At 40.0% G+C, this 26,906-nt stretch overlaps 1 protein-coding gene and 1 long non-coding RNA gene across 4 annotated transcripts in view; one reads left to right on the forward strand and one right to left on the reverse strand.

The window, feature by feature from the left end:
* ncanb (neurocan b) overlaps window positions 1–26,906 on the reverse strand; it is a 172,641-nt gene that overhangs the window by 130,921 nt on the left and 14,814 nt on the right. For all 3 annotated transcript variants that reach the window (XM_019352045.2, XM_025903081.1, XM_025903082.1), the window contains exon 2: window positions 6,389–6,471. In XM_019352045.2, the coding sequence (XP_019207590.1) occupies window positions 6,389–6,461 (73 nt within the window). In that variant the 5' untranslated portion in view covers window positions 6,462–6,471. The remainder of the gene's footprint in view (window positions 1–6,388; window positions 6,472–26,906) is intronic.
* On the forward strand, window positions 5,691–19,740 carry LOC102080272 (uncharacterized). Its single transcript, XR_270353.3, has 5 exons — window positions 5,691–5,837; window positions 6,348–6,504; window positions 13,779–13,903; window positions 17,941–18,113; window positions 19,200–19,740. It is a non-coding gene; the product is annotated as an uncharacterized LOC102080272 (long non-coding RNA).

The following is a 26,906-nucleotide window of genomic DNA, read 5'->3' on the forward strand; positions in this document are numbered from 1 at the left end:
CAGTCAAGAGCTCCCGGGACTGATCGAGTGTATCCCTCTGCAGTCGTCGCCACTCCACTTCTGCTGACTGCATGCCAGCTGATTATATGTTTGTGTAAGTGTGTGTTTGTGGACAAGTGTGTGCAGGTCATAAATCAAGACAGACGAGCTGTCTGACAGAGTCACGCCGCTATTTGTTGATTACTGTGTTAAGAAATGACAGTTGATACAACACATACAACTGCACAGCAGCAGGCTCGGCTTGGACTCTCTTTGTACTTCTGAGACTTTGCTTTCACCTGGGAGGTGCTGCATACAGACAGTTCACAGGAAGGGGTTTACATTTATTTAACTGCAATAGGCGAATAACATACTAATAATTCATATATGATTATCAGGAAAATAATCGTGTAAAAATAAACAGATTTGCAACTGTTGAGTTCCTAAGAAATTTTGTGTTGCACTTTTACTGAAGTATTTATTTATTATATAGTTAGACTGCATTTTCTAATTACTGTAACAGTTTTGTATGTTTAACTGACCTCCTATGCACTTGTTACATAAACTGGAATTTTAACTTTTCCTAAGATGAGTATCAAATGAGTCTTTTCCAGCAGACAATTGAAGAGATACTCTGATACCTCACAAAAAAAAAACACAGAACTGGGTTGAACAATCTACCAGAAATGAAAGTTCTGTGTTCAGAGACATCCATAAAATGCACTTAATGCACATGACAAGTGTTTTAATGATGCTGTTTATTTTAGATGCACACTCAGTTGTTTAATTAATAATAATCAGATTATATATTATTTATTAACCATATACTTTAAAAAGTAAAAGAAAAAAAAAACAGGTACTCCCGTTTAAAGCTAAAAAACATTAGACCTCAAAGTGAACCTCAAAACTGACTGAGCAACCCGTAGCTGCTTTTCCAAAAATCTTGTATGAGGTTAGGCATTTAAATTTTTTCACAAAACATTATTCCAAACCCGGTGTCAAATGAACACACAAGGAGAAATATTTATATGTATTTTACTGTGGTAAAGTTTCTTTGGTAAACAGGGGGAAAATAAAGAAAGAGGGTAAAGTCAAACTTTTTAGAGCAAGTGGAAGCTGTAAAAGTTTTGCCTTCTGTGTGAATAAAACACGTCAAGGGCAATGGTGGTAAGTGGGGGTTAGTTTTGTTTTTCTGAGAGCATTTCGTTTGCTATCTTTATTGTTTTGGGGTTTTCTTTGTGGGATGTGAAAAAATGCATCCTTTGAAAAAGACCTTGGATGACGCACAAAGACAAATGGAGAGAACAAGAGCCATGGTGAGAATAACATGAAAACGGCAATGGCTGCTTCTTAAGCACTGCCGCGTTATCGTTTACGAAGAGCACAGCAAAAGACGCTGAGGCTGATGCCGCCCTGTCCAAGCCAAGAAACCATAACCATGGCAACAGAGGCGCCACAAGTGCAAAAAAAGGCGGGAAGAAGCTTCTGATTAGAGCACACTCACACACACGCTCACACATACGCGCACACTTTAACTGTGTGCGTTGTGGGTGGCCTTCTCAAAGAGAGGATCTGATGCTATGTACTGTATAATGTAAATTAAATGAAGGGCTGGTTTCCTCATTTTTCCATCGTTTTTGATCACTGGTCTGTGTTTCACTGCAGTGCAGCTGCACTACCCCTACAGGAAGTACACAGTCTCATCTGCAGAGACGGTTACACAAACAGTTGGATCTACTAAACCAAAGACAATCAAAGACACACTAAGTTTTCTGTGTGTATGTATGTGTGTGTGTGTCCACGCACATTCATGTCACCTCTCTAAGCACACCAGATCTGCCAGGCGGACATCATGCAGGGTTTGGAATTAATGTCTTCTTGCTGACATTCTCTCTCATGATATCTTCCACCAAAACATCCCTTCAACTCCCACTTGTTTCCAGGAGTCCTCCTCAGCTTCTTGATGTTTTCTTTCCTATTGTGCTCTCGGCTTTCTTCTCCATCCATCGGTGTATTTTGTGCTCTTATTATATACCACCTATGCTTTTCTGTCTAACCGACTTCTTTCTCTCTTATCGCCTGCTCCTCATTTTTCTCAGTTCGGCTTTTCTTTATATAAATCCTAATCCTATTTCAAAGCTAGACTAAAACTAATGAAAAGTAGCCTTTGGAAACAAAACCTAATGTGACAGACAGGAGAATGTACACATGCACTAATTTTCCTGTCTTACTTAATTAACAGCAGCCATATGCAGACGTGTATTTTGTTATGTTCCTGATTTGTAAAATGTATCCTCTGCAAAAGGATTTCTTTTTCACAAACTGTTTCTGCCACTTGACATGTCGCACTAATGAGCAGCATTTTGCATTTTAGCTGCTTTATGTCTCTGCCAGAGATGTGTGCTAATGTTACCAGTTGTGCGAAGGAAAAAAGATTTACAGATGGAAGATAGAGCGAATCCACAGTCTTAGCGAAAACAAGACAGAACAGATGAGACAAATCAGGAAAACATTTCTGATATTTAGACTGAACTGATGCTGTGCTATGTAACAGGAATATACAATGTGGCTATACAATAAAGTTAAGATTATGTTCAGTTTGATATACTGGCTGAAATGAATGGACGACTGGCGTTGCGTCTCAGACATTTATTCCTTCCTCTAAATGTCACCTGCAGAAATCTTTCTATGTGAATCTTAACAGATATTTTATCTGCTTGTAACTAAACGCAGACAGTCGGTGCTTTGTTGAGCAAGTCAGCCTTCTGAATGATCACACTGCAGTGGAAAGCAGAGTTTGCAACAATCAGATCAAGTGAGAAAGAATAACTGTGACTTGTGTTCGAAACTATAATTGTGTTCAAACAGCCAGAGTTTGGATTAAAGATGGATTTATTTTGTGCTGTGAAATTTGCAGGGTGGGAATTTATCTAACGCACGTCTGTTATAATTAAGCCTTGATAAATTAACACAGTGCTTATTGAGCTGGTTAGAGCCAGGCAAGTTTTTTTCAGTACAAGAAGCATAATCATAAAAGGCAAAAAACATATGATCTAAATGTGAACAATCGCCTCTTCAAGGCAACCTTCATATGCAATTCTGGACTGCTTATAAGTTGCTGCTATTTTCAGACTGCTCTCTGGGGTCTGGTTTTGAAAAGCTCTAATTTAACAGTCCCATCCTGAACCAGGCATGTGGTCTGAATACAGTTAAAGCCACGTGAGGGTAGGTTTGAGGCTCCGCCTGCAAGAGTACCACTTCTACTAATGTTAATGTACACCAGTACATTAGGAGTGTGAGCAAGGTAAAAGACAAAAACAATGTTACCAAACATGGCACCCCAATTGACGCAGCTCAAGGCTCACATGTCTCAAAAGAGGGGACTGTAGAAAAGACGGAATACAGGAATGTGGAGGCATTTTGGCTGTTTAATGTCCAACGTTAAAAAAGACTATCATACACAGCATTTTGCTTCATAACTTTTGCACTGTCCACTTCCTGCTGTGACAAAACAAATTTCCCACATGTGGGACTAATAAAGGTTATCTTATCTTATCTTATCTTATCTTAAACTGTGTCACTCCACAAATTGTTCTTACCATCTGAACCAGTGCCATCCTCTAGCGCTAGTGCAATGCAGGACTTGACAGTGCCAGACACTCTCTCCCATGCCTTGCCTTACCATGAAAGCAACAGCTCAACTTATTGCATAGGTCATGATGCCAGCAAGCAACAATCAAATCAAACAAATCAATTTAAGCGGGCGATTAAAGTAAATGACCCTCGTTACCAACTCCCTGGGTATTTTGTGTTCAGGTATATTCCACCATACCTACTGTAATCTTAAATCATGCCTCAAATCCTTTCTAAATCTGACTACATGCTTTGTCTCCTCCGCCTTCCTAGGTGACAGTTATTAACCCTCTCACTGTAGCTCTCTGTGCCTGAGCTGACTCCTACAAGGCCATGTCAGGCTTCACACGAACTTCCCTGAGGCTGCTGCCATGACTAATTTTGAACCTTCTGAGGCATAATGATACCTTTATCTTGCTTGGCACACTGCCGACATTTTAAAATTCATAAACATGCATATATACAAGTATATCAGCGTTTGTACAGGAGTGCAAGGCAAGCTCACACTATCGGCAACACACAGACAGACACATGTGCGAAAAGCTCACACCTAATCTGTTCCTTCCCCACCATCTTTCCATTTCAGGGCTGTCAAGCAAAGTGTCACAGGGTGAGCTTTAGTGCCACCCCTCCCAGTAGTCCCCTACCATTGACTATTTCCAGAGCCACTCAAGTGGAAAAAAGCACAAAATGCAAGGAGGAAAAAAAGAAAGCGAGAACAGGCGATGTTGATGGCCTCAAAAACTCCTCCAAAACTCCAAAACAGAAGCAGGGAGTGTCTTCTCGCATGACATACACACTCTGAATTGGCACGAGTGTGTTATCAGACTCCTCGGAGATGCTCTGTGTGTGTGCGGGCTACAGTTCTCTGTAAGTTGGCTGCAACTACCTGGCAGATGTAACCTGAGGCTTTCACACAAACAAATACACACAGAGAAAGACAGAAGAGTTGGCTGCATTTTCATCATCTCTCTGCTGTGGAATCGGAGCCCTGAGTCACAGAAAGGCCCTGCTGCCAGGACAGTAGTTTTTTTTTCTTGCACAGAAGGCAGAAACAATGCAATACAGAGAGCAGACGGTCGGGGAGGCCACTGAGAGCAGTGAGGGGGCGTGCAGTCTGTCCTATATACACACCAACACATGCAGATACACAGCAGGAGTGTACAAGGAGAGTTTACAGAGGGCAAAGAAGTATCGTGGGTTGTGGATCCTTGTATTGCATACTCTGTCCTTGTAATGGACAGATAACACTACTAAACAGACAGATAAGATAGCAGTTAACCAGATTTGGCGTACAGACTGACAAGACTCAGAGTTTCGTCTTAACTGTATGGATGATTTCTTTTCACACACCCAATTACATGTTTCTCCATCACAAAGTCCTTTTCTCATCCAAATCAAAGGTTCAGTAAGTCAGTAAAACAAGCATTCAAAAGTTTGGATAACTCGCTGACACATAATGAGAGGATTAGGATCGTAAAGTCCAGCTTTTGAGCCCAATCAAAGAAAAGTTTAATGAGCTCTGCAAATTTATATTAGAAATAAATATCTCGGAGACTTATCAAATCTCAATCAAAATCATTTCAGTCTCTCTAAAATGGCTGAGAGGGTGAAAGCGAGCTTTGGAGATCTCAGATGTGATTTCTGTTGTACTTATCATCCTTTCAAGCTCCTCTTGAATGAGCCATTGGGGTAATTACGAGCAGATGAAATGAAAGTAAGTGGGCTGGTGGTGAAGGTCTGCCAAGCATTCACATCGTGAGCGCAGCTACGGAATTAGAGGGAAATGGACACACTGACAAAGAAAATGTCAGCACGACCGAGAAGAGCTAATGAGAAATGTAAAGAGATGTGGTTTTTTAATCTCCTTGGAGATAGCTGGGCTACCGTTCACAACACGCAATATTTCACAAATTGGCCACATCTAAATGACTATAGCTATTATCCATATTATATTATCCTTAGTTGGCACAGTTAGCCATTATGAGTTACTGCTAAGAAAAGTAAATGACCTTTAAATCTGGTAAAAAATTTTACGTTTGTTTCAAAGGTACTTCGGTTTTATTTTGAAATCCATGCTTTTATTTTGAAACAGGAAACTGGCACAAAACCAGTAAAGGGCTTGTTAGTAACGTTTGTTTTAGGATACGATAAATAGTGCGCCTTAAAGTGAAAAATATGTACGTTTCCTTTGCCAATTAGTACCTGGCTGACAGTGGCACAAGGTTTGTTAATGTTTCCTTTAACGGAATAAGTTACGTGCAATCAAAATGTCATACGGTGTCGTTACGGTGTCTTCACTGAATGTTTCAATAAAAACTTTTCCAATAAAACCTCTGTGAAGCATCAGTATAAGAGACCATCATTCAGCCAGGGATGCTACAAGAAACAATAGATATAAAACTTGGACAAAACGTCTGGGTCAGAAAAGTGAGGCAAAAGTGGTCTGTGGACTTTACACATGATTGGTATATGCATCAAAGGCACTGGAGTTGTAATAATTTAAGTAATAAATCAGGTGATTGACAGAAAACGTATTTCAGAATATGTATCAGAGATCCTAAATCTTGTGATTTAATTGTTTATAATTAATCTAATAACTGCACACTGTAGAATCATATACGTAAGAGGTAATTTGTAGAAACTTTAGCTGACCAGGAAGATTTCAGAGACACTGGTTTAATGGCTTTGTGTGCAGATGGTTATCAGAAAGTTCTGTATTACATGCACTCTAGGTCAGACGATGGAGACTGCCCACAGTTTAATGAGGACTCACCCCAGACTGCGGTTTGAAGCAGAAGGAGGGCCAGCAGGAGCTGCAGTCCACAAACAGGCAGTAAGCCCTGCATCCTGCTGCACCTGGAGACAGAGATGAAGAGAAAGGGAGGGAATGTGAGTACACAAAGGAAACTGTAATCAACACATTGCCCTTGTGAAGTTCTTTTAATACACAAGACATGCTTGGATGAGTCATCATTAATAATTCCTTTTCAAGGGATTTTTTTCCCCCTGTTGCTCAGTGAGGGCCTTAGGACACACATACAGTAGTTCATTCTTCAGTTTAATTTGCTGTTTCGTAATGTGGGTGGGATAAAGTCTTCTGAAGCCTTTTCAGACAATGGTGATTAAAGGCTTTTAAAGGCTATGTAATAAATACCTCGACTTGATGTGACCATTGTGCTTAATCCTTTTGAAGTACAATAAAGAAATAGACGATTATCTTTACACTTCACAAACAGCTATTGCTCAGAAATAAATGTACAGGCCGAGATTTACCTTTTATTTTTAAATCTATCCCAATATGTGCTCCTTTCTCAGAATATTTCATGGCATAGATGTTCACCTTATATCCAAGCTCTCAAAAACCATGCCATACCATCTTTGCGCACTAAGCCATCAACCAACCGGCAATAGATGAGATGAAAATTCTGGTAAAAAATATTAACTATATAATGTGCCTAATGTCTTGCTTGATATAGCAAGCTGTTCAAAGGTTTAATGGAGGGGAAAAAAGCAAAAGAGATTTTTTGGGAAAAATGCTGAAGAAGAGGAAGAGATGCTGATGCATTTCAAGAATAGAAATGGATAGATAAGGGTACTAGAGCCAAATCTAACATGATGGACCTCTGGGTTGGCTTGTTGCACACTGCCAGCTGAAAACTCTGCTGAATCAAAGCAGGATCGAGTCTGCCACATTCAACAAAAAAAGCTATGTATTTGAGAGGTAGGTTGACAGGAGGTGTCCATGATATGGCTGTATAAGTTTATCTGGAAAACATTTTTTTTAAGTAACTAAGGGATATTTGTGACTTACACAGATGCTGGCTTAGCTTTCACTTTAAAATTCAAGTAGTATAGGAAAAAAACATGCTGATAATGACTACCCAATGCCAGTGTACATCACAAGACTGAATATTTTTTCTTTCTTGCCAAGATCTTTGCAACCTTTTGTATTTTTCATCGTAGTTGTCCGAGAGCTTACAGCAGCCAGCAAGCAAACAAGAGATGGACGACCATACAAACAAGGCTGAAGTAATTATTTTGCACTGTACGTATGTGCACACTATTATCTGAGCATTTTTTTATGTATATGTGACTATAACATAATATCTTTAAGTCACACAAGCCAGGGGACAGAGACCAAATGAGGTCGGCCTCCTGCTGTTGGGTCCCGGGTGTAAATAATGAGTATGGCATCTCTGGAGACATGACAGGCCGAGCGGGGCCTGAGGGCAGGAGAGGAGCTGGGTGGGAGGGATGGAGGAGGATTTAGTGGCTGGTCGCAGAGATGCAGGACATAGATAACCAGTGTCAGTTACGGCAGCGCTGGTCTCTCTGACTCAATCTCAACTTTACAGCCAAGGACAAAAACACTGACCTCATACTAAATACATATGCTCTGCAACAGCTCAGTGTCCACGGTGGCAGCGCACGTCAAAACAGCAAGTTTTCAAAAACAAAATTTTTGAAGCTGAACCTTTGTAAAATCCTGCTTAATAGCCAGTGGTTAAGGCAAATAAATGAAAACTCTCTGAAAGCAATTATTAAAAGCCTGTAATGCAGCCTTAATTATGTGCAGGACAGGCATGACATCACAATACAAGTTCAATGTAATTGATCTGTTTTTTCTTGTTTGTTTGTTTTTTTAGAAACGCTAGATCAGTATCAGGTATTTAATTTCAACTTTCATGAGAATATACACAGAAGACTCTGCAAGTCCAAACAGCATGTGTTAAGTCTTAATTGCTATTTTGGCTCGGTGCTATATTCTCTAACATTCTTTGGGAATTGCAATTAATTCTAAAATAAAAGCATATTGTTTCCGCTTCTTCTTTCCACTGGTCCTTTTAGGGATCGCCACAGCAGGTCATCTGCCTCCATCTCACCCTATCCCTTGCATCCTCTTCATGTATACTAAGCCACTGCACATCTTCCTCCAGTACATTCATGAAGCTTCCTTTCCACCTCTTTTCCTTCTGTCTCACGGCTCCATATTCATCATAGTTTGATATTGTGCTTTATTTTCCTTCACTGGTTGCTAGGTTAGACTCCTTCTTGTGTCGTTCCCTCCTCAGTTTATCAAAGCTGTTAATCATTAGCAGCTACTCATGTGCACTCTCCAGTCACAGTTTTGTTTACTGTGACCAACCAATTTCATCGCTTCCTTTTATTTTACCAACCATCATCTCTACATTTACTCTACTATCCATTGTTCCTTCACTTTTTTTTATGGTGCTTTCTTTTAAATCCCTTTGCATTTTAAATTTAAGGCCTCCACAAGTCTATAGTAAATAAAAAGTACAACATTTTATCTTAGTATGCCTTTTTCTGTAAATTGTGTATTAAAGCTCTTCAAGGAGAGCAGTAATACTTTGCGTTGGTACGTCACACCTCTCTGTTGACCTCTGTGCCCTCCTTTCTCCTCCTCTCTCCCCTTTTGTAATGCAAGGTTATCTCTTGTATATCCACAACAGGACTCTGGCTGTTACAAGAATTCTAGGACAATGTTGTATAAGTGAGAGCGGTTCTCTACATCTGTATTATAAGTGGATTCTAGAAAGTATGTTCCAGACAACATGCTGAGACTGTCCTTTCAAAACATCAGCTCACTTGAGTCAGACCTGACATTAAACTCCCACATCAAGTCTAAATTCAGCAGCGTAAATTCTCCATCAGGAGTTTGGAGGATGCAGGAAAAATATTCTGATCCATGTGAATTTGGATCAATTTTTGGCTCCACATTTATATACTGAACTCAGGCAAATGCCAGTCAGAATCGGGGCTGTTTAATTACTAAATAGGTACTACAGAGTTCACTATGTATGGAGCCTGAATATTAGCTGGTCTGATAGTTAAATATTAAAGACGTTCTGCTCCACTCTTCATTTTTGATGAACTATAATACTGCAATGTAATATACCATTTAACTGGCTCTGCCTCACAAGAATCTTACACCATTCATGTTACTGTAGATTTTTGATCAGTCTTTTATCTTGTACCAGTTTTCTGATCCTACCAGTAGCACATGCTTTTTAAGTATCAGCTGTGGATGGACTCTTCAGTATGCTTACCTCTGACATCAAAGGAGGCAAACCATATAAGATCTGGTAGCAATATCTTTCATTTTAGTCTACTTTTATTCTACTTCTTTACTATTCAACTTCTTTTATTTAAGTCTCTATTTAAGTCACTGCTAACTGACTAGAAATGAGAATCAGTTAACTGTCCTGTGCAGCTGACATTAAGCTCCATTGTGCATTAAATTGTAAGGATGTGCCAACATGTTGTCAAAACATTCATAAAGCAAGATATCCACTTTGTTGACACCAACTGAAAAATAAGATTACAATTGCTGTTTCACATCATTTTGTGCTGAGTACATGTTAAGAGATGCTGAGAAACTGAAAGACTAAAAGAGTTCAGCTACTTTTATTATTATTTTTCTAGCAAGAAAGGAGAATAAATGACGACAAGTCAATGAAGGTTTATTTTTTGTTTATTTTTTATTTTTTGTGACTTGAATATGTTATATAAAATCACACACGGGAAGTAATAAATCTAGCATGAGAACCTACAAATACAACCTTAACTGGCCAGCCCCTCATCTATAGACCCTCGAAGCTGACACTTCACTTATCTAGGTCCCCCACAATATAAGTGTGAAGTGGATCAGGTGAATAGCTATTGAGATATATGAAGAACATAATGGCAGAAAAACATACAGAGATTTCTTGATTTATTAATGCTATTATAAAGTCTTCCAACCGAAGCTGACTAATCGCAACTGAAAGTCAGTATGATCGCTCCTGCTGTGTGGTAATATCAGCCGGAAAGATTCAGCCAGATCTCAGCATGTCAGAGATGTGCCCTGTTCCCTACCATGCCTGTCACAGATACTGTAGATAAGACAGACAGCTAGATGGTTACAGACAGACGGACAAAAATACAGAGACATCCTGAAAGAACGATACAGAGCCAAGCTGTCGCATTTTTCCTTTTGGTTCCAAAGACCTTGGTCCAACCTCAGCCTTTCATGGATGATGACTTGCTCAATCCATCTGTCGTTCCATCTTAATCTCACCTTCTACCTTTTTCTGTCTATCTATATTTGGATAAAATTAGCTGCCAATCTACGTCTGCCACCATCTGTACCCGTGGCTCAAAGAAGTCTTTTTTTGTGTGTGTTTTTCTCACAAGTTATATCTTGCTTCATTTATTTGCTTTTCTCAAATTGTCGCAACACTCTTTCCTCACCATGCTGCATTATTAAGGAGGCACATTAATCACTCGGGCTGCCTGTCACTCCATCGCCACACACTTCTGTTGTTCCCGCAGCACACATGCACACACATTCACGCACACATTAATGCTGGTTTCACAGGGGGAGTTAGTCCCATCAGTGTCTGTGTATAAGTCCCTTAGAGTGAAAAATGAGGCTACCCTTCGAGTGACAAAGGGCTGTTTTCCTTCCAGGAGGATATTACCAAGGTTTTAGCAAGCAACCTGTCACGCTGTGTCATACATAAATGGCTTTAGCGCTTCACATTTTCTGCACAAAAGGGGACTGCTCTGTGTTTGCACCTGTCTTGAAGCATGTGTTATCCTTGGGTGGGTTTCTTTTGTTGCTGGCGAGCTACAGCATGAAACACCTAAATAAAAACAATGGCTGAGTGGGTGGCTATATTCCAGCTTATAAAACCTGTATGAGGTAAAACAGCAGGACCCTATGGCTGTTCAGTCAAAAAAAAGAATGAAAGAAAAAAGGAACATACTGTGTGCTGGAAGAGAACAAGTTATACAGCTGACAATTTAGATGACTCATTGATAACTCCTCAATTACCATCCGAATTGAGAGAGGAAGAAAAAGGGGCCGGTAGCTCAAATAAAAGCAAAAGGAAGTGAGGTAAACAAAGTGTGAAAAGGCACAGAGAAACAAAAACGGTACAGAGAAAGCCAAGGCTTATTTCAGCCCAACTCAAATGCCAAGCCTGAGTGGATGAGAGGGGAACTTGAATCTTAAGCAGTCATAAATTTCCCCTGATGCTTTGCTATGCCTGCACTCTCTGTATATGCTTGGAAGGGAACAGAAGCTCATAGACCAGGGTGAGGGAATATGGCAAGACTCCCAAAATGCAAAAGTTGCCATGAGATTAAGAAACCACCATATGGGTTTAGACACACAGGTTAACTCAGAGACAGGTTTATTCCATCTCTCTCTCTCTCACACACACACACACACATGCATGTATGCATGCCAACATCGCAAATACAGGCAATAACATTTTCCTTACAACCTGAGAGTCTGAAGAAGGCACTGTTTATGAGGGAGGAGAACTGATCTGCATTAAAATGAAGTCTGGAATATTATGAACATTGAATATGTAATGTTTAAAATACCTATGGGAATGCGGATATACCTGTGTGCTAAGAGTGTGAACGAAGTGTGGATGACATGAACAGATGCTTGCTCGCACGCACTCGGATGCAGACATGCACTTGATATAAACTCATTAGTGCATACACCTGTGCATACATCTCAACTCAGGACACACTTGAATGCTTTTTGTAGATAATTTGTACCTTTTTTTGAAAAGAGTTTCATGCTTTTGTTTTTATTATTGTTCGCTTTTCTTTTGATATTGCAAGTGAGGCATTTTATTTTACAAAGAACTCTGTAATTATTATATTTAAAGGTCCCACACGAATGCAGATTATTTTTTAATAGGCTCTGTAGGACATGAATGAGGAGCTGCTCATACTCACATGAAAAGGTGCAGTTAATCAGGAGTTGGGACAAGAGGGACAGAGGGATAAAAGCCATGAAGGAAGAGGGAATAAAAAGCAAGGATGAGACTGCGCTTCCCCCACCATTGTGTGCCTCAGAGCTGAAAAGTGCTGTCAATTACTGTGTTTTACTGCACAAAACTGCATGCACACACTTATCCAAACCCAGACAGGTGTTTTTATCAAGTCCATTTGTCTGTCTGAATGTTTGCATTTAGATGCTTTTCTGCTGCGATTCCTCAAATTTTTCAATAAACACGATGGTCTGAGTGGCAAAGGACAGGTTTAAAAAAAAAAGAGAAAGAGCTTCTATGCTATAGAAAGCAGGGCTGACACTGCTGAGCACCCTGATGGTGCCGAGTGGGAATAGGCTTCAGGGCTGCCCAGAACTATACAGAAAGCCATTACTTACAGCTGAAAGCCACCCTGGTCTCCCTTATTCATACAGCGCACCCACACACAAGCCACCACAACCTGAGCTCCTGTTAAAGAGTCAGCTGGAAGTGGAATATCTCCCATTACTTTCTCTAAAACATATTACCTTGCTCTCTGTGGCCAGAGAAGGCGAGCTCATCCTACATGTGAATAAAAAGGGCAAGAGTGAACGATAGAAAGAGAAAAGTAACGAACAGAGAGGGGGAGGAACAGAGTGAGAGATTCTCCTGAAAAATGAGGTGACAGAAAGCTTTTTATGTGCGGGAAGGGTGGCCAGGCAATTTTCAAATGTCTGAGGCTTCTCATTGGCCAGCCTGCAAAGCCACTTTATACGGTGGCAAATGTTAAACTTGTTCTGGTGACATCAAGGTCCCCTTGGCTGCCTGCTTGTCTTCGCCTGGAATAGTAAATGTAGCTTGAGGCAGGGTACAGGAAAGAAATAGTTTCAACACCTTATACACAAGAGGCAAAGTTGCATCTAACGTCAGGGCTCGTGTAGACAAAACTCTGTTTTGGTTTTTGTGTGGATATGTTGATGTAAAATCACCTAAAATAGAGAAAGTTGGTGTTGGAGACAACTAATATTTGTGACTGAAGGTTTTCCCTCGGAAAACTGAAATGTGGGATTTTCTCAGAAAAAAACTATTATTTAAATTCTAAATATATATATAAAAACCATCATCCTCTCAATATGCCCACTAAACACAGGCTCGAACATATTTTGTATACCACTGTACATGGCGGTGCTGAAAGGATGTTATCAGTTTATTACAGCAGGTCTTGGAGAAGGACATACTTCTCTGGGAAAGCTGCCAGCTCCTCTTTTTACCTCTCTCACTCTCTTATTCTCTCTTTTCTACATTGTTTCTTCTCTGTCATCCAACTCCAGCTCGTGTGTCTTTGTGTTTCCTCTCTCTCAATTTGTCCCTTTTTTGGTCTGTTTTCAGGATCCAGGGACGAATGGGATACAGTAAATCCAGGATGTTGGCTGCAGGTTGTAAAGACTCCTCAGTTAATCAATGTCAGCGGAGCAGCGGCAGTAAATCATGCTGAGGCAAAGGCCAAGGAGCTGGTCAGTAAACCAGCACTATCAACTGTGCACCAGATTCCCCCATTAGAATAAATAGAGCAGCAGTCTATAGATTAGCACGATCATACAGTATGTGTAGTAGCATGAGTTGACTCGAGTTTTGCTTTTCAACCACCACACCACAGGCATGATGGGTTACAGAAAAGGATGGCTGGTGTATTCTCCTCTATTTTTAGTATTGTGACATGATGTGATGCTAAAAAATCTGCAAAAGTATCCAATGCATATGAAGAGTTGTGGAGCAAATTTAGCTGCACTGAGAACAAATTAGATCATTTTAGATGTCATTTTCTCATCTGATCAATATTCATATCAATACTCTGATAATTATTCCTGTGATACACATTTATTAAAGTTTAGGATTTTAATGAACTAAACCCAGTACTGCCATCACAGTTGTTTCAGTTGTCTATGATGGATGAGTTTGAATACTCCATCCTTCCTCCCTTGGTGATACACATGCTCCTTCTCCTTCCTTCATTCCTCCACCTCCCTCATCATGCAAGTCAGCCACACAGAGAGAGCAGACTAATTAACAGAGGGATGAGAGCTGCCTGTCGTTTAGGGACTTATCTAATTGTCCCTTGTATTTTCAAAAGGAAGCTGAGAAGCCATCCTGGGAGGGTTGACCAAAATAAGAGAAATATTTATATAGAAACACCCCAGTATGACACAAAATCGGTGTACGTGTGTGTGTGTGTGTACATGAGATCCACATAATCCACTTTTGTATTTTTCATTAAACCATATCACAATTAACACACTGAGAAGACTATGCATAGGTGGTCTCTCTCTCTCTCTCTCTCTCACACACACACACACACCTACACACACACACACACACACACACACACACACACAGAAGCATGCACAAGCCCTGTGGCAGGGGTAAATTGCTGGTTTGATGGGCAATTAAATCAGTCTACATCTCATCACGATCGCTGCAACTGCCAGACACAGACATCCATCTGAAACACACATACACAAACTTAACTGTGAAGTCACCAGGATGCAGACAGACAGATGGTGTGTTTGTATCATGTTCACAGGGGTTGCATGTTTGTGTGTATGGCTCAGCTAACACCGCAGCCCCCTGAGCGGGAACTGGACTGGACTGTGACCTTTGGTGTCACAGTTTCTGGCTGACTGACGGTCAAAACGCATAGAAGTTAGAGAGAAGAGAGAGAGAGACGCATCACTGAAAGAACTGAATCTATGGGATAACAGCAATAGCAATTATTATAATTAGATTTTTTGGGGATAAGCTAGTCAGACTTTTTAAGAGCTTTTTCTTTTTTAAAAGATCCTACACAAGCAAAAATAAATGTTTTTTTAATTCACAATAATATTTTGTAGTAAGTTAAAGATCATCTCTCATTTAAATAATTGAAAATTGCTCTGCTATTAGAAAGAAGGTACACGTAATTAACTGAAAATGAGCTGCTGTGCACCCACTTTTAGACAGATTTATATAACAAAACAGTGTAAGTAACAATAATGTAAGTATCTGACATTTGTTTTTTCTCCAGCTTGTTTAATAACTAATCTCTTCTCTGTGTCCTACGTCTTGTTACTTTTGTCTCTTTGCTCTATGTTCCTTCTGTTCCAGAGTCTGTCGTGTTTCCACGTCTCTGTCTAGTCTGCGTCTTTGTGAATGACTTGTGCTTCCTGTTTTACTTTGACAGTCTGTGTCCTATGTCAGTGTATTCTGCTTTGTTTCCTTTGTCTCGTTATGTCAGATTAGCCCCAGCTGTGCTTTCCTCCTGTTTTCCATTCCCTCGTTACTCACCGGTATATTTTAGCCCCGTGTTTTTGTCGTGTTGTACTCTCAGTATGCTGTATTTTCCCCCTCTGTGTTCCTAGTTAATTCCTAGTTCTCAGTTCCTGGTTTATTTTCTAGTGTTTGAGTTTCTTAATTCCAGTTCCTAGTTTAGTTTTGTACTTGACATGACGTTTTTCCAGCAATAAAGCTGCCGTTTTGAGTTTATTCCTTCGTCTTGACTCCTGCATTTAGGTCCACATCCTGCCTGCCACACAGCGTAACCTTGACACTGGCGTACAGTGGGCTCTGAGCTGGATATCTATAGCTTTAGCCATTTCTCCTCCTTAAGCTTTTTAAAATGTGATTTAAGTGTCTGATTAGGTTTCTTGTTAAGAATGTTTTCATGGCTACCTTTGTGTCTTCGCCGACAGTGAAAAGCTTCCACACTAATGACCTGTTACCACGTAGCTGTGATTGCATATGCAACTATTTGCTTGGTTTGCACATGGATAAAAGGGATGATGCAGACTTGCCAGTCATGGTTAAGAACACTGAAAATTGGCCAATTCTGGTCCCCACCCAGGTGAATAGTGCAACTCTACTTTTAGAGCCTGAGCGTTAGCATCATTCTTTGTTAATTCAGAAGATAACATTATTTGGTCTGACAGTGTAGCCGACATACAAGGGTTTTGTAAATTATTAAAATATAAATATTCTTCCTGAGGTGGACACTGAGTGTTTGTGACAGAAAATTTGAATTTAAGCCATACCTTTTGATGTTATGGCATCACTAGAGAAAGTCGGCACTGCGAAAGTATGCCACATGAGAAATGGAAAACAGAAAGTATCATGGCAGGACTGACGACAAACTGAAACTATTAAAACACTACATTCAGGCAAAAACAAGGACGTGAAGCTAATGAGCTGCAAAACATAAAAAAGATTGTGTGTTTAAGAATACACCCACCATTTGTGAATCATTAATGAGTAATGTCTGTGACTGCTGAATGAAACAGCATACCGATGATCTAATTTAATCTTTTCGTGGTGCTTCTTAAAATAAATTGCAATAAAGTGGGTTTTGTTCATCATCAGTTTTAAGAGTTTGCAGTAAAATCTGCACTAAAAATACATCCACATTCTACAACTCTGTTCTAAAAGCTATAGCCTCTAGAAGAAAATTCTTACTTTTTTAGACAAATAATAAATGAGTACAGTTAATAAGAGCAGTGAGATGTGACTGAAAATGTTCAGGACTAGAAATGTGAAGTTGTGTTAATCTCAGTCTAAAATTGAAGTGCGACTGAAAGAAACAGAGCTGATTAAACAAGTACGAAGTCTTCTATATTTCAGTTGCCTATAAGAGTGACAATGAGACTGCTGATAAGATTCTGACAATGAATCAGCTCTGACAAATTGTACCAGATAGAGGATATATAGGAAATAACATGGAACGAAACTGAGAAAAAAAAAACTGAGAGACCAAGACAAGATGAAAAGTACAGTGAATAAATTGAGCAGAAATTGGAATTGGAGCATACTCCGGCCATGAAGGGAACCTGATTTTGACAGGGTAGACAGAGAGTGTAAGAAAAGAAACAGCATGAAGGAGAAAGACACTGAGCTGTGATAACTGTGTGAGGCGGAAGAATCGAAGTGTGAGAATAGAAAGGGGGGAAAAAATCAAATACTCAAAGCACTAAGAAAGGAAATACTGTGTGGGGGGTGGGGTGTAAAAGAAAGCAGGCACATAATAGTAGGAGTAGCTTCACTGCGCTTAAATGCATTAAAAAGTCACATGCAGAAGGGTTAATGAGTTGTAAACATGTACAGATGTTTCCAGTCTTTCTTTAAGCATGGCAAAGGAGTAAAAGTGCTGTTAACGTGTAAACAAGCAGGGTGAGGAAGGTGTAAGGCACTGGTGGGAGTGAAGCCATGGAAGATAAAGAGAAGAATGGAAAGTTTGGGCAACTCTGTAAAAAAGTAGATAACAGAAGCGACTGAGGATGGAAAAGAGTGATGGAGAGCAAGAGGCGATGGCAGGGGTTTCATGGTGCAGTCTGGCTTATTTCAGGCTTTATTGCAAAGTGCCACAGTGTGGTCTCAGTCCAAGCACGAGTTCTCGGTTAGAGATGGAGATGGACCAGGATCCCCTAGGTATATCGATTCTCAGGCACACTCATTTGGGAGAATCAAAATTGATGAGACCTGCCTAAGGCAGAGGTTTATTTACCTATTTATCTGGTGTCTGCTCTAGCCCTGCTCCTGGCTGTCTTGGAATAAAGTGGCTACCTGCTGGGGCTACCAGCAGCCCTCCACGTCCAGGCATGACAACCAATTTCAGAACATGTGAGTGGATGTGAAAGAGCGGGACACTGAGCATGCAGCAGAACACAGATTTAACCCATGAGCTGCATAAAGCAGAACCAGGTAGGCAACACAAATTGACATTTCTCAGAGGTGCATACTTCAATTTAAGGTTCACTTGATTGTTAGTTTTAGGCTATTTTTCTAATGTTGTTAGGCTCAATTAACCTGCATACAGACAGGTCGATGTTAACATGAGCAACATGCTTCACTCCCTGCTGCAAAGTTGATATGCTTTAAATTACACCCTGTCGTCATCTAAGTTCTTTCTCAACAATGAAGATATCTGGAGATTTCCTGTCCATTTGACTTTTCTCAAAGAAATAGTTCTAAATTTATAAAAAAAAAAAAAAAAAAGTTCTAAATTTATACTACAAAGACCTCCAAAGCTTTAATTTTGTTAGCTTGTTACTTAATCTGTGGGGCTGCTGGTGCTGTTCCTCAGTCTTTGTGTAAAAAAGACACAGTGTCTTAATTAGTGACCTTTAGAGGTGTTAGTAGATGGATATTTGATGTTGTTAAACAGACCCCATGCTAGTGTTTCACCCCAATTACAGAGGCTAAGCTAATCCAAGCTAACCAGCTCCAGGCAGACAAACTATTGCCTTTATTTGCTAATTTGAAAAGCAAAAAGAAGCACAGTCCCCATTTCAAAGTAAACAAGCGTTTAAAAGCATCTTATATAAAGGATTTCTCTGTGAGGTTCTTCATATCTCACAAGCAGACAGCGTTTCCCCTGTCCCTGTTTCTCTCTCAGCCCTCCAATTTCTCCCCTCCCCTCGTCGCCGCCCCAATCTTGTAAGCTACACAGACTGCCTGATAATTGGATTTCATCAGACAGTTCAAACGAAGGCATAAAATAATTAGCAGCAAAAGCCAGAATTAATCTCAGGCGTGGCGATCATCTTTCTGGTCAGGCAGGTCTCTCTGGGAGGGCGACAGGAAAACATATGATATCATTCTTACGCAGTTTGAGGAGTACCGTGCACCTGCACAGGCACGTAGCTCTGATGTGACAAATTGTCGCTAGCCATTCTCATGCTCGGGTGAGTCAATCTGTACGAATACTGTATGCCTGTGACTGTGCATGTGCGTTCGTCTTCAGTCATGTGCATTGAATTTCTGTTTGCTTTCTGATCTGGAGAGAAGCCTTTTGAATGTGAACCAGTCGCAGCAGAGCATCGATACAACCCCTTCCCCCATCCCTTGAGAAAGGAACAAAGAGGCCAGACTACATCAGGACAGGCTTTGATCAGTTCAGTTCTATCACGTTTCTATCAGTAATTGACAGACTTTGGATTCCAAAAGCTTCCCGTGCAACCTGCAAAATTTAAGCATGGAAATACTTTATGCCCTCCAATATATAAAAGTGCCATTGTATTTCTCTTACACAACAGGTGGTTGTTATGTTATGTCCTGTGCCATAACTTTAAAGAATATGTATTTTTTTTAAAGTGTACCATGCTGTCATTTGTGTTGCTTTTTCATTTTGCATGCAACGCATGAAGAGTTTCAGGCTAGGTAAAAGGCTGTGCTGCAGCACTAAACACTCCTTTTCCAATTTCCCAAAAGGCCTTATCACCTGAGTTAGTGTAATGAAACTGATTAGTACCTGCAGCCTAACACTTGACCGGGAAAATTAGAGCCAGCCATGAAGTGCTTATTCATCTCCGCTGAATACACCTTCAGAAAAAAGTCACGAAAAAAAAAAGCTAAGGCGCTCCAGCCTGAATCTAAAGTAATAAAGTGATTTTGCTTCGACTGCTTCTTTATTGGAGACAAATTAACCTGCTTTACAGGAGAGAACACTGTTAGCAACCTGTAAATTTGATCACATTTATTATATTTTTCCCTGTACATGAGAAGAAGAAGTGGAGTAGGGGGACTTTAAAGGTTTTACTCTGTGAGCTGACTAAATGAGAGCATCACAGAAGCAAAGCCATTCCATCAGAAAGATGCTTCTTGCTGATGAGTCAACAGCGCCTGTGTTCTCCCCAGTAATATTCATTCCAAGCACACAGGCCCCAAACGAGAAATGCACAGCCTCTGATTTTTTTTAATTTATTACAATACCAGCCAAACAAATAGAGAATAAACCAAGCTGTACTAATTTTCCATTACAGTCACTCATTTTTGTTCAGCTTTCTGACAAGCTGCCACTTTTGTTGAATTGTAACCTGTTCTTGTAATCTTTTTGATAAAAGCTTAATGGTTCTTATTGTTGTCCCACAGCTTTGGTGCTGGAATGGAGAGCTATTAGCCTGTCATTTATCAAGCCCTCAGTGTCATGTGTAATGGCTAAGTGTTTTGAACCAACTAGCACATGGCAGCATGAATCTTTCTGAAGGCTGGTGATTATTAATGACAGTGGCAGCGCAGAGCAGCCACCTTCAATCACACTGCAGGTAAATCCCAGCGCCTCGACAAAGAGGATGGCAGGGAAGAACCCTTTAATTCCTTTTTTCCAGGAATTAATCAGCCCCGTTTTTAATTTCTCACCTCACCGACATTCCTGTGGGACACACTAAATAAGAGATGAGACGCAACGCACACAAACATATACGCACACGCGCGTGCACGCAACATCGAACAGATGACAAATGAGGACGCAAAAGCTCATTTGAATATCAGAGAAAAAGAGTGCCGGTGTGGCAAACGTAACCTCCTCCAGCCTGTGCTGTAATTACTCAGCACTGGAACCCAAGAAGAAATGCTGGATTTACAGAGCAGGCACTGCTGACAATGAAAGCAGGTGAAGGAGCTCTAGGAGCATTTTGAAAGCGAGGGAGGAATAAGAAAGAGATGAAGAAAGGTCAAGACAACTTGGGAAGTAGAGGAAAAGACTGTAAGAGTGAGAAATTATTTAAAAGTTGAGGTAAAAAGAAACTTTTTTTTTTCTTCACCTGGCCAGCTTTGCTTGGACCATCTGTTACACGAGATCCTACTTGTACAGAACAGAAAGGGATGGAAAGCCTTTTTCTGGATGACACCCCACTCACTGGGTGCTTAATTCCCAGTGCTCTTTCTCTATCTGTATTTCTTTACCCAAATGCTTTACGTAACAAGTCAAAAAAAAAATAGTCTCAATTTGTGGGAAATTATTGCTTTTGTTTCTTACAATTTAATGAGAACATCCATACCATTTTGGTCTCCATGAGCTTAAGAAACAAAGTGTGGTTATTTTGGTTGAAACATCTCCGTTTAGATGTGCTTACAACAAAACACTTAATTAGAGTTCAGTGGATTTTATGTGAGAATTTCAGTCTTTGCCACCTTTTGTACAGTGTAACCAAAATGACCAAGTTAAAATTACAGGAAATGTTATGTGGCCTCTATTGTGGCTTTATGTAACATGGCCAGTTTCTATACTGGGAATTTTTATAACTATCTGGGAAGCAGATTTTACAGAGATTAAGTATTTTTTTTACTCGAGGAGCTGAATTTAAATCAAGATTCCAATCAGGAAAGTCTCATTTTATAATTGCGCTTTTTCAGAAGCCTAAAATTATATGTATTTTTTGTTATTCTAAAAATCTTTCTACAGATTAACAGCCATCTTTTTTTTTTTCAACTTTTTGCCATTTGTTCTCTTTGCCTAGATTTTCTTTTGTACACATTTCTGTCTCTCCTCTAACTTTTTTTCTCTCTCTCTTGCTTTCCAATTTTCTGCTCTGTTCCTCCCTCTCCGTGGGATCACTGATGAGTGTCTTGGCAGAAGCAGAACCAGTGAAGGTGTCACTCCAGGGGCCTGTCAGAATTTACCTCAGTGGCCACAGACCCAAACACACATACACACACACAGACATACACACAGAGACATACACACATACAGTAACCACCTATGAACTGCCACTGAACTTTAAACTGCCACCAAAATAAGCTGCAAAACAAATCAATACAGTTTTCTTGTAGTAATATCACTCAATTTACATTTGCATTCATTTTTAGCTCATATACTTCCCTTTATTTTTAAAACGATCCAGTCACCAGCTTTCTCCTGTCCCTCCATCCCACTGTTTCAGTTCCCCCTATCATTTCTCTTTGTGACTCTCTCAGAGACCCTGCAGGTGTCAGCTATCGGTTCCAGCTCAACACTTAATGACTAAATTGGAGCAATTAATTACCCTGATCGGTGATGTTAACCTCCACCTCTTCCACCTGGACTCTTGGCAGTGAAAACAAAGTACCTGATTCATACTGTAGCCTTGATATTCATCCTCAACAGTGGTTATCAAAGCACTGTATTTCCAGACTGAATGAGAAATGCTTTGATTCGAGCACGTAGCAAGAGAGTATTGAATTCACTGACATACAGACTAAACAACAATATATCATTGCATGACTTCACCAAACTGGATCAACCTTGAATTTTGCAGGCTACAATAACTTCTACTCTCCTCTCCTCTTTGCCTGACCTCTCTCCTGGCTCATTTCCTTTCATCTCTCATGCACCTGCAGCACTTTGTCAGGCTGCTTTGGATAATTACACATCTCATCACGACCACACACAGCCACAGGCTCTCAGCTGTCCTCCTGCATTACCACTGTAGTGGGACTTCATAGGCATGATCTGCAATTCCGAGGTGGAGTCATGCATCAAATAATAGTTCCCTCTGCACCAACTGAGGCAAATTACGGACATGGTTGGTTATTACCTTCAGGATAAACAACCCACATTTCATATTTCACAAGCAATGATGGGTAAATATTGGGATAAGATTTGTGAATGTGTGTTTATCAATGCGGCCAGCTCTTTCACTCTCTCTGGACTCGTACCTGGTAACTTGCCGTCATCCATGAAGCCCTGATGGATGCTGTCCTGTCAGTGCAGCCAACTGTTCAAGCAGTGGATGCCTCTCAACCTCCCCACCCCTGCCCATTACCTGTCTTCCTCAGGATACAGCACTGGCAGCTTAGGGACACATTTGATTTTAATAGCTGCTCCACATCTTCAATTATTCTATAATTATTCTCTAACACGATTTTTTTTCAATAACTGAAAATGAAATGTATGTATTTTCCATTGGCCTGTATTGATTTGTATTGCCCAGTTTTTGGATTCTCAGCTAGAGAGGTGTCTGCCTTGCCTTGATTATAATAAAACTAAGTCCCTTTGCTTTGTATTGCTCAAATGACCCCAAAATTAAAAGCTCAGCAACATTGTCTTCTGTCTTTGTGCAGAAGTTTAGCATTGTCACGCTTGTGTTAGCATGAGCTTCTTTTCACACTTTCTACTGCATTAATGCGATTCATGGGTGTCGTTTGAAAATAGAGAAAATAGTTCATCAAGCTAACATAACAACATTTGTGGATTTTTTTTTTCTTTTTTTGAGGAACAAAAAACATGACTTTTGGTGTAGTGACATTGCTGCCAGTTAGCTCTACTACATATCAGAGGGAGCACCAACATTTAAAAAGACGATATCTCCAATGCTGTACAACGCACGCTAAAACAATCTAAATGTAAATCTGGCACTACCACTCAGAGGGAAAACATTTGTATTTGATTGTGGGGTGAACTCAGCACTTCCTCAAAATCTCGTAGCAAATAACCATTTCTACATTTTCCCATTTTCCTCCTTTTTTGTTCCCTTTTTTCTTTTTTTTTTTACTTCTCCGCTGATCGTTTTGACCCACCGTCTGGTGAATGATGGCAGGTGTATGAAAAGTGGTGAAAGGATGAACTCAAAGGGGAGGTAAAGTTACAAAGAAACAAAGCTACTGCATTCTTCTGCCTTCTGTGGGAGTAATATGGCCGTGATAGCAGTTCAAGTTCAGCACCATCTCCTTCACACACAATTACTTGAGGAGAAAGTGTCACAACATATCATAACAGCTGACAGAGAGAAAGCCAAAGTGTTGCAATGTTGAGAGGCACAGGTGGAAGGAAGAGAAGAAAGTGTGATGCCAATAGGCTTGTGCAACAAATGAAAAGGAAGACTATGACATCTTTAGAATTTCACTCACAAGGTTTATGTATCTTATACTACATGCGCCCCATAAATACTGTAAATGCTCAAATAGTGGCTAGGTCTTTATGTACCCTATTTGCAGAAAGAGATCCAAGTCTTTATTTGGTACAGGTTTATATGAGAGACAGCATTTCATTTCTAATTTCACATGATTCCCAGTTGTTGGCTTCTTGATAAATTGAGTATTTTGCACATTTGAACAGCACTAATCCCATCAGAGTAGTGTCAGAACAGAAATCCTGTTTCATAGGTGGATGAATTTCTCTCAAAAAGAGTAACTCTGGGAGGCAGGTGGATGTTGTAACCATGAAATAAGCACAGTAGAAATGTAAATTATGCACGAATTGCATCATGTGAGCCATTGTTGTTGGATACATGTAATTTCATGCTGCTCTTTGAGGGTGTTTCCTACTAACCTGTATTTGTCAGGAGACAGAACTAAAAACATATTCCGGCTCAATCCGAAGAGTTAAAAAAATTAAATATATGTGGGATTTGCTCTATGCCCATTATTTTGTTGCTGACCGCTTATAGCTAGTGGGTATACCAGGCTACAGCTGCCTGGGTAACCCTCTAATGTATTTACCACCTACTCATGTCAATCATCAGTATCCTTAGGTTGAATCATATTTAGTTTAATCATTATAAACATTAAACATTAGCTGTTTAATGATTAAACATATGGCTACACTAAATATGTGGAGACACCTGAAGCTTTCCAGTTTCCACATGCAGTCCCTTTTCAGTCCAAGTTCTCTTGGCCACCCAAGTTTAAGCTGCTGTGGTTGTAAGAGCTAAAAAATGAATATTTAGCATTTCAAAGTCCTCATGCTTCATTTGTTTGGACAGAACTTGAAGTCCTAAATGAAATTTAGAGGTGAAATAACATTCAGTTAAATAACTTGAGACACGTCATTGAAGAAGCTACCAGTGAGCATTAGTTAAGATATGAAGTGGTGGTAAATACATCAGAGGATTACCTACATAACTGAGCCTGTACTCTCCAACCATCCCACATGTGTCATCAGGGTTTTAGTCAGCAGACTAACCAATGGGTTGCCAGAATGTGTTTACCTGTACCTGGAATCAAAATATGAGGTGCAACCTTCTTCCAGTCTAATTGACTGTATCCTAATCAGTATTCTCGTCTAACCTGCAAGCAACCACCTCAGGTGTATTTTCCAAAACACCACACTAGTCCTTTAACTATTCTAAGCATGTTAAGTGAATTTGTAGTGATGCCCTGGACTCAGGAGTCTTTTGGCAGTTATTTCTTTTGATGTTTCTCTTAATCCCTAAGTAAAACTTGCAGAGCAATATTTTTTTCATCTTTTAAATATAATATTTATATGAAAAAGATTGTCCAAATACGGACTGGACATTTTCTACCTCAAACATATGTTTTGCCTCATTCATTCTGACAGCTACAAGATGAATCTCTATAACCTGACAACAGAAAAAGTCAAAGAGGTGGGATGTGCCATGCTGTCGGGCAATGAAAATACTACTGGTCTGAAGTATAGACAGTGGTAAAAGATTGTGAAAACTATCGGAAAGATGCAATATATGTTGCGACAATAATATTTATAGAGAAATAAGGTCTACAAGAATGAAAAATATTTGGATTTTGGGAAAAGTGCCTTTTGAAGTTAAGGAACTATTTTTACTACATCATTTTCTTGTGTAATTTCATTCATTTACAGTGTATAAGAGGTAAATAACACAAGTGTCTTTCTTTATAACATTTTGTTTTGCATTTTGACAAATAACTCCCATGTGGAACAGGAACAGCAACAAGACATTTCCATGTTGAGGCTGTGAGATAATTATGCACGGTACTTACGTAGGTACTGTATAATTAATGACAGTGAACATAAAAGTAGGCACTCCAGCAAAATGAGTCATAGTGGAAGCTGGCTGCAAACCGAGGTTTGAGATCAAGGAAGGAAGATTTACATGTTACACAGTGGTCACAAAAAGCACTGAAGAAAGAGCAGTCCTAAATGAGACACAAGAGAAAATTCAAAGCTAATCAAAGGTGACGGTGATCTGTATGAGGGAATTTAAAGCTTCATGGTGTGTGTGTGACGCACTCTTGTTCCTGTGGCGTACCTTTGCTCTAAAGAAGAAGGCATGGCAAAGCTAATTTATCTCATCAAACAATGTTTACTGAAAGAGGGAAAACAAACACTTGGCACTAATTCAAAGCACATTTCCATGCAGAGGCTGGGTGAAGTGATGGGGGGTCTGAGTAGGAGCTATGTTAAGTAAATGATCATGGGAGGATTTACTTGAAAGAATCAGAAGAGGGAGGGCAAATACAGAGCTGTCTATAAATGGATGAGTGGAGGATCGGTGCGGTAGAGAGAAGTAAAAGAATATAAAACATTTGCCTACTGAGAAAGATGTACGGGCAGAAGGCACTGGCATACTAAAGAGATTTAGTGTATTCCTTGAGACAGATTCGTGAGCTGGATACACTGGGCTTCAACCAGTCTGACCCATTAACAGAAAAGATATCCTCTAAACATGTTTGTGGTTTTGTATATCACATTTCTTTTCCTTTTCAATTTTCTGGGAGCTTTGAATCTGACTTCTGAAGCCAGAGACCAATGCTGCATGCCAGCTGACTGCAGTACACAAGCAAAAGAAAGCAAAAAGCATAGTTTAGACAGACATCTTACAGTTGAAATGATTACAGCAGAGGAACATAATTAGAGTTTGGCATCTAGGTGCCAAGCGTATCGCTGCAAATATGTTACATATAAAATTGGGGAATGATGAGTAATTATTCACGTGGAGCCTGAGTGGATGTTCTGGTGGTAGAGGAGCTGAAACAGCAGCCAACAAAGGATGGTAGCAGCACTGGCATGTCAAAGGGAGA

The sequence above is a fragment of the Oreochromis niloticus genome, linkage group LG23, assembly GCF_001858045.2.
Source record: "Oreochromis niloticus isolate F11D_XX linkage group LG23, O_niloticus_UMD_NMBU, whole genome shotgun sequence".
Classification (NCBI taxonomy): Eukaryota; Metazoa; Chordata; class Actinopteri; order Cichliformes; family Cichlidae; genus Oreochromis; species Oreochromis niloticus.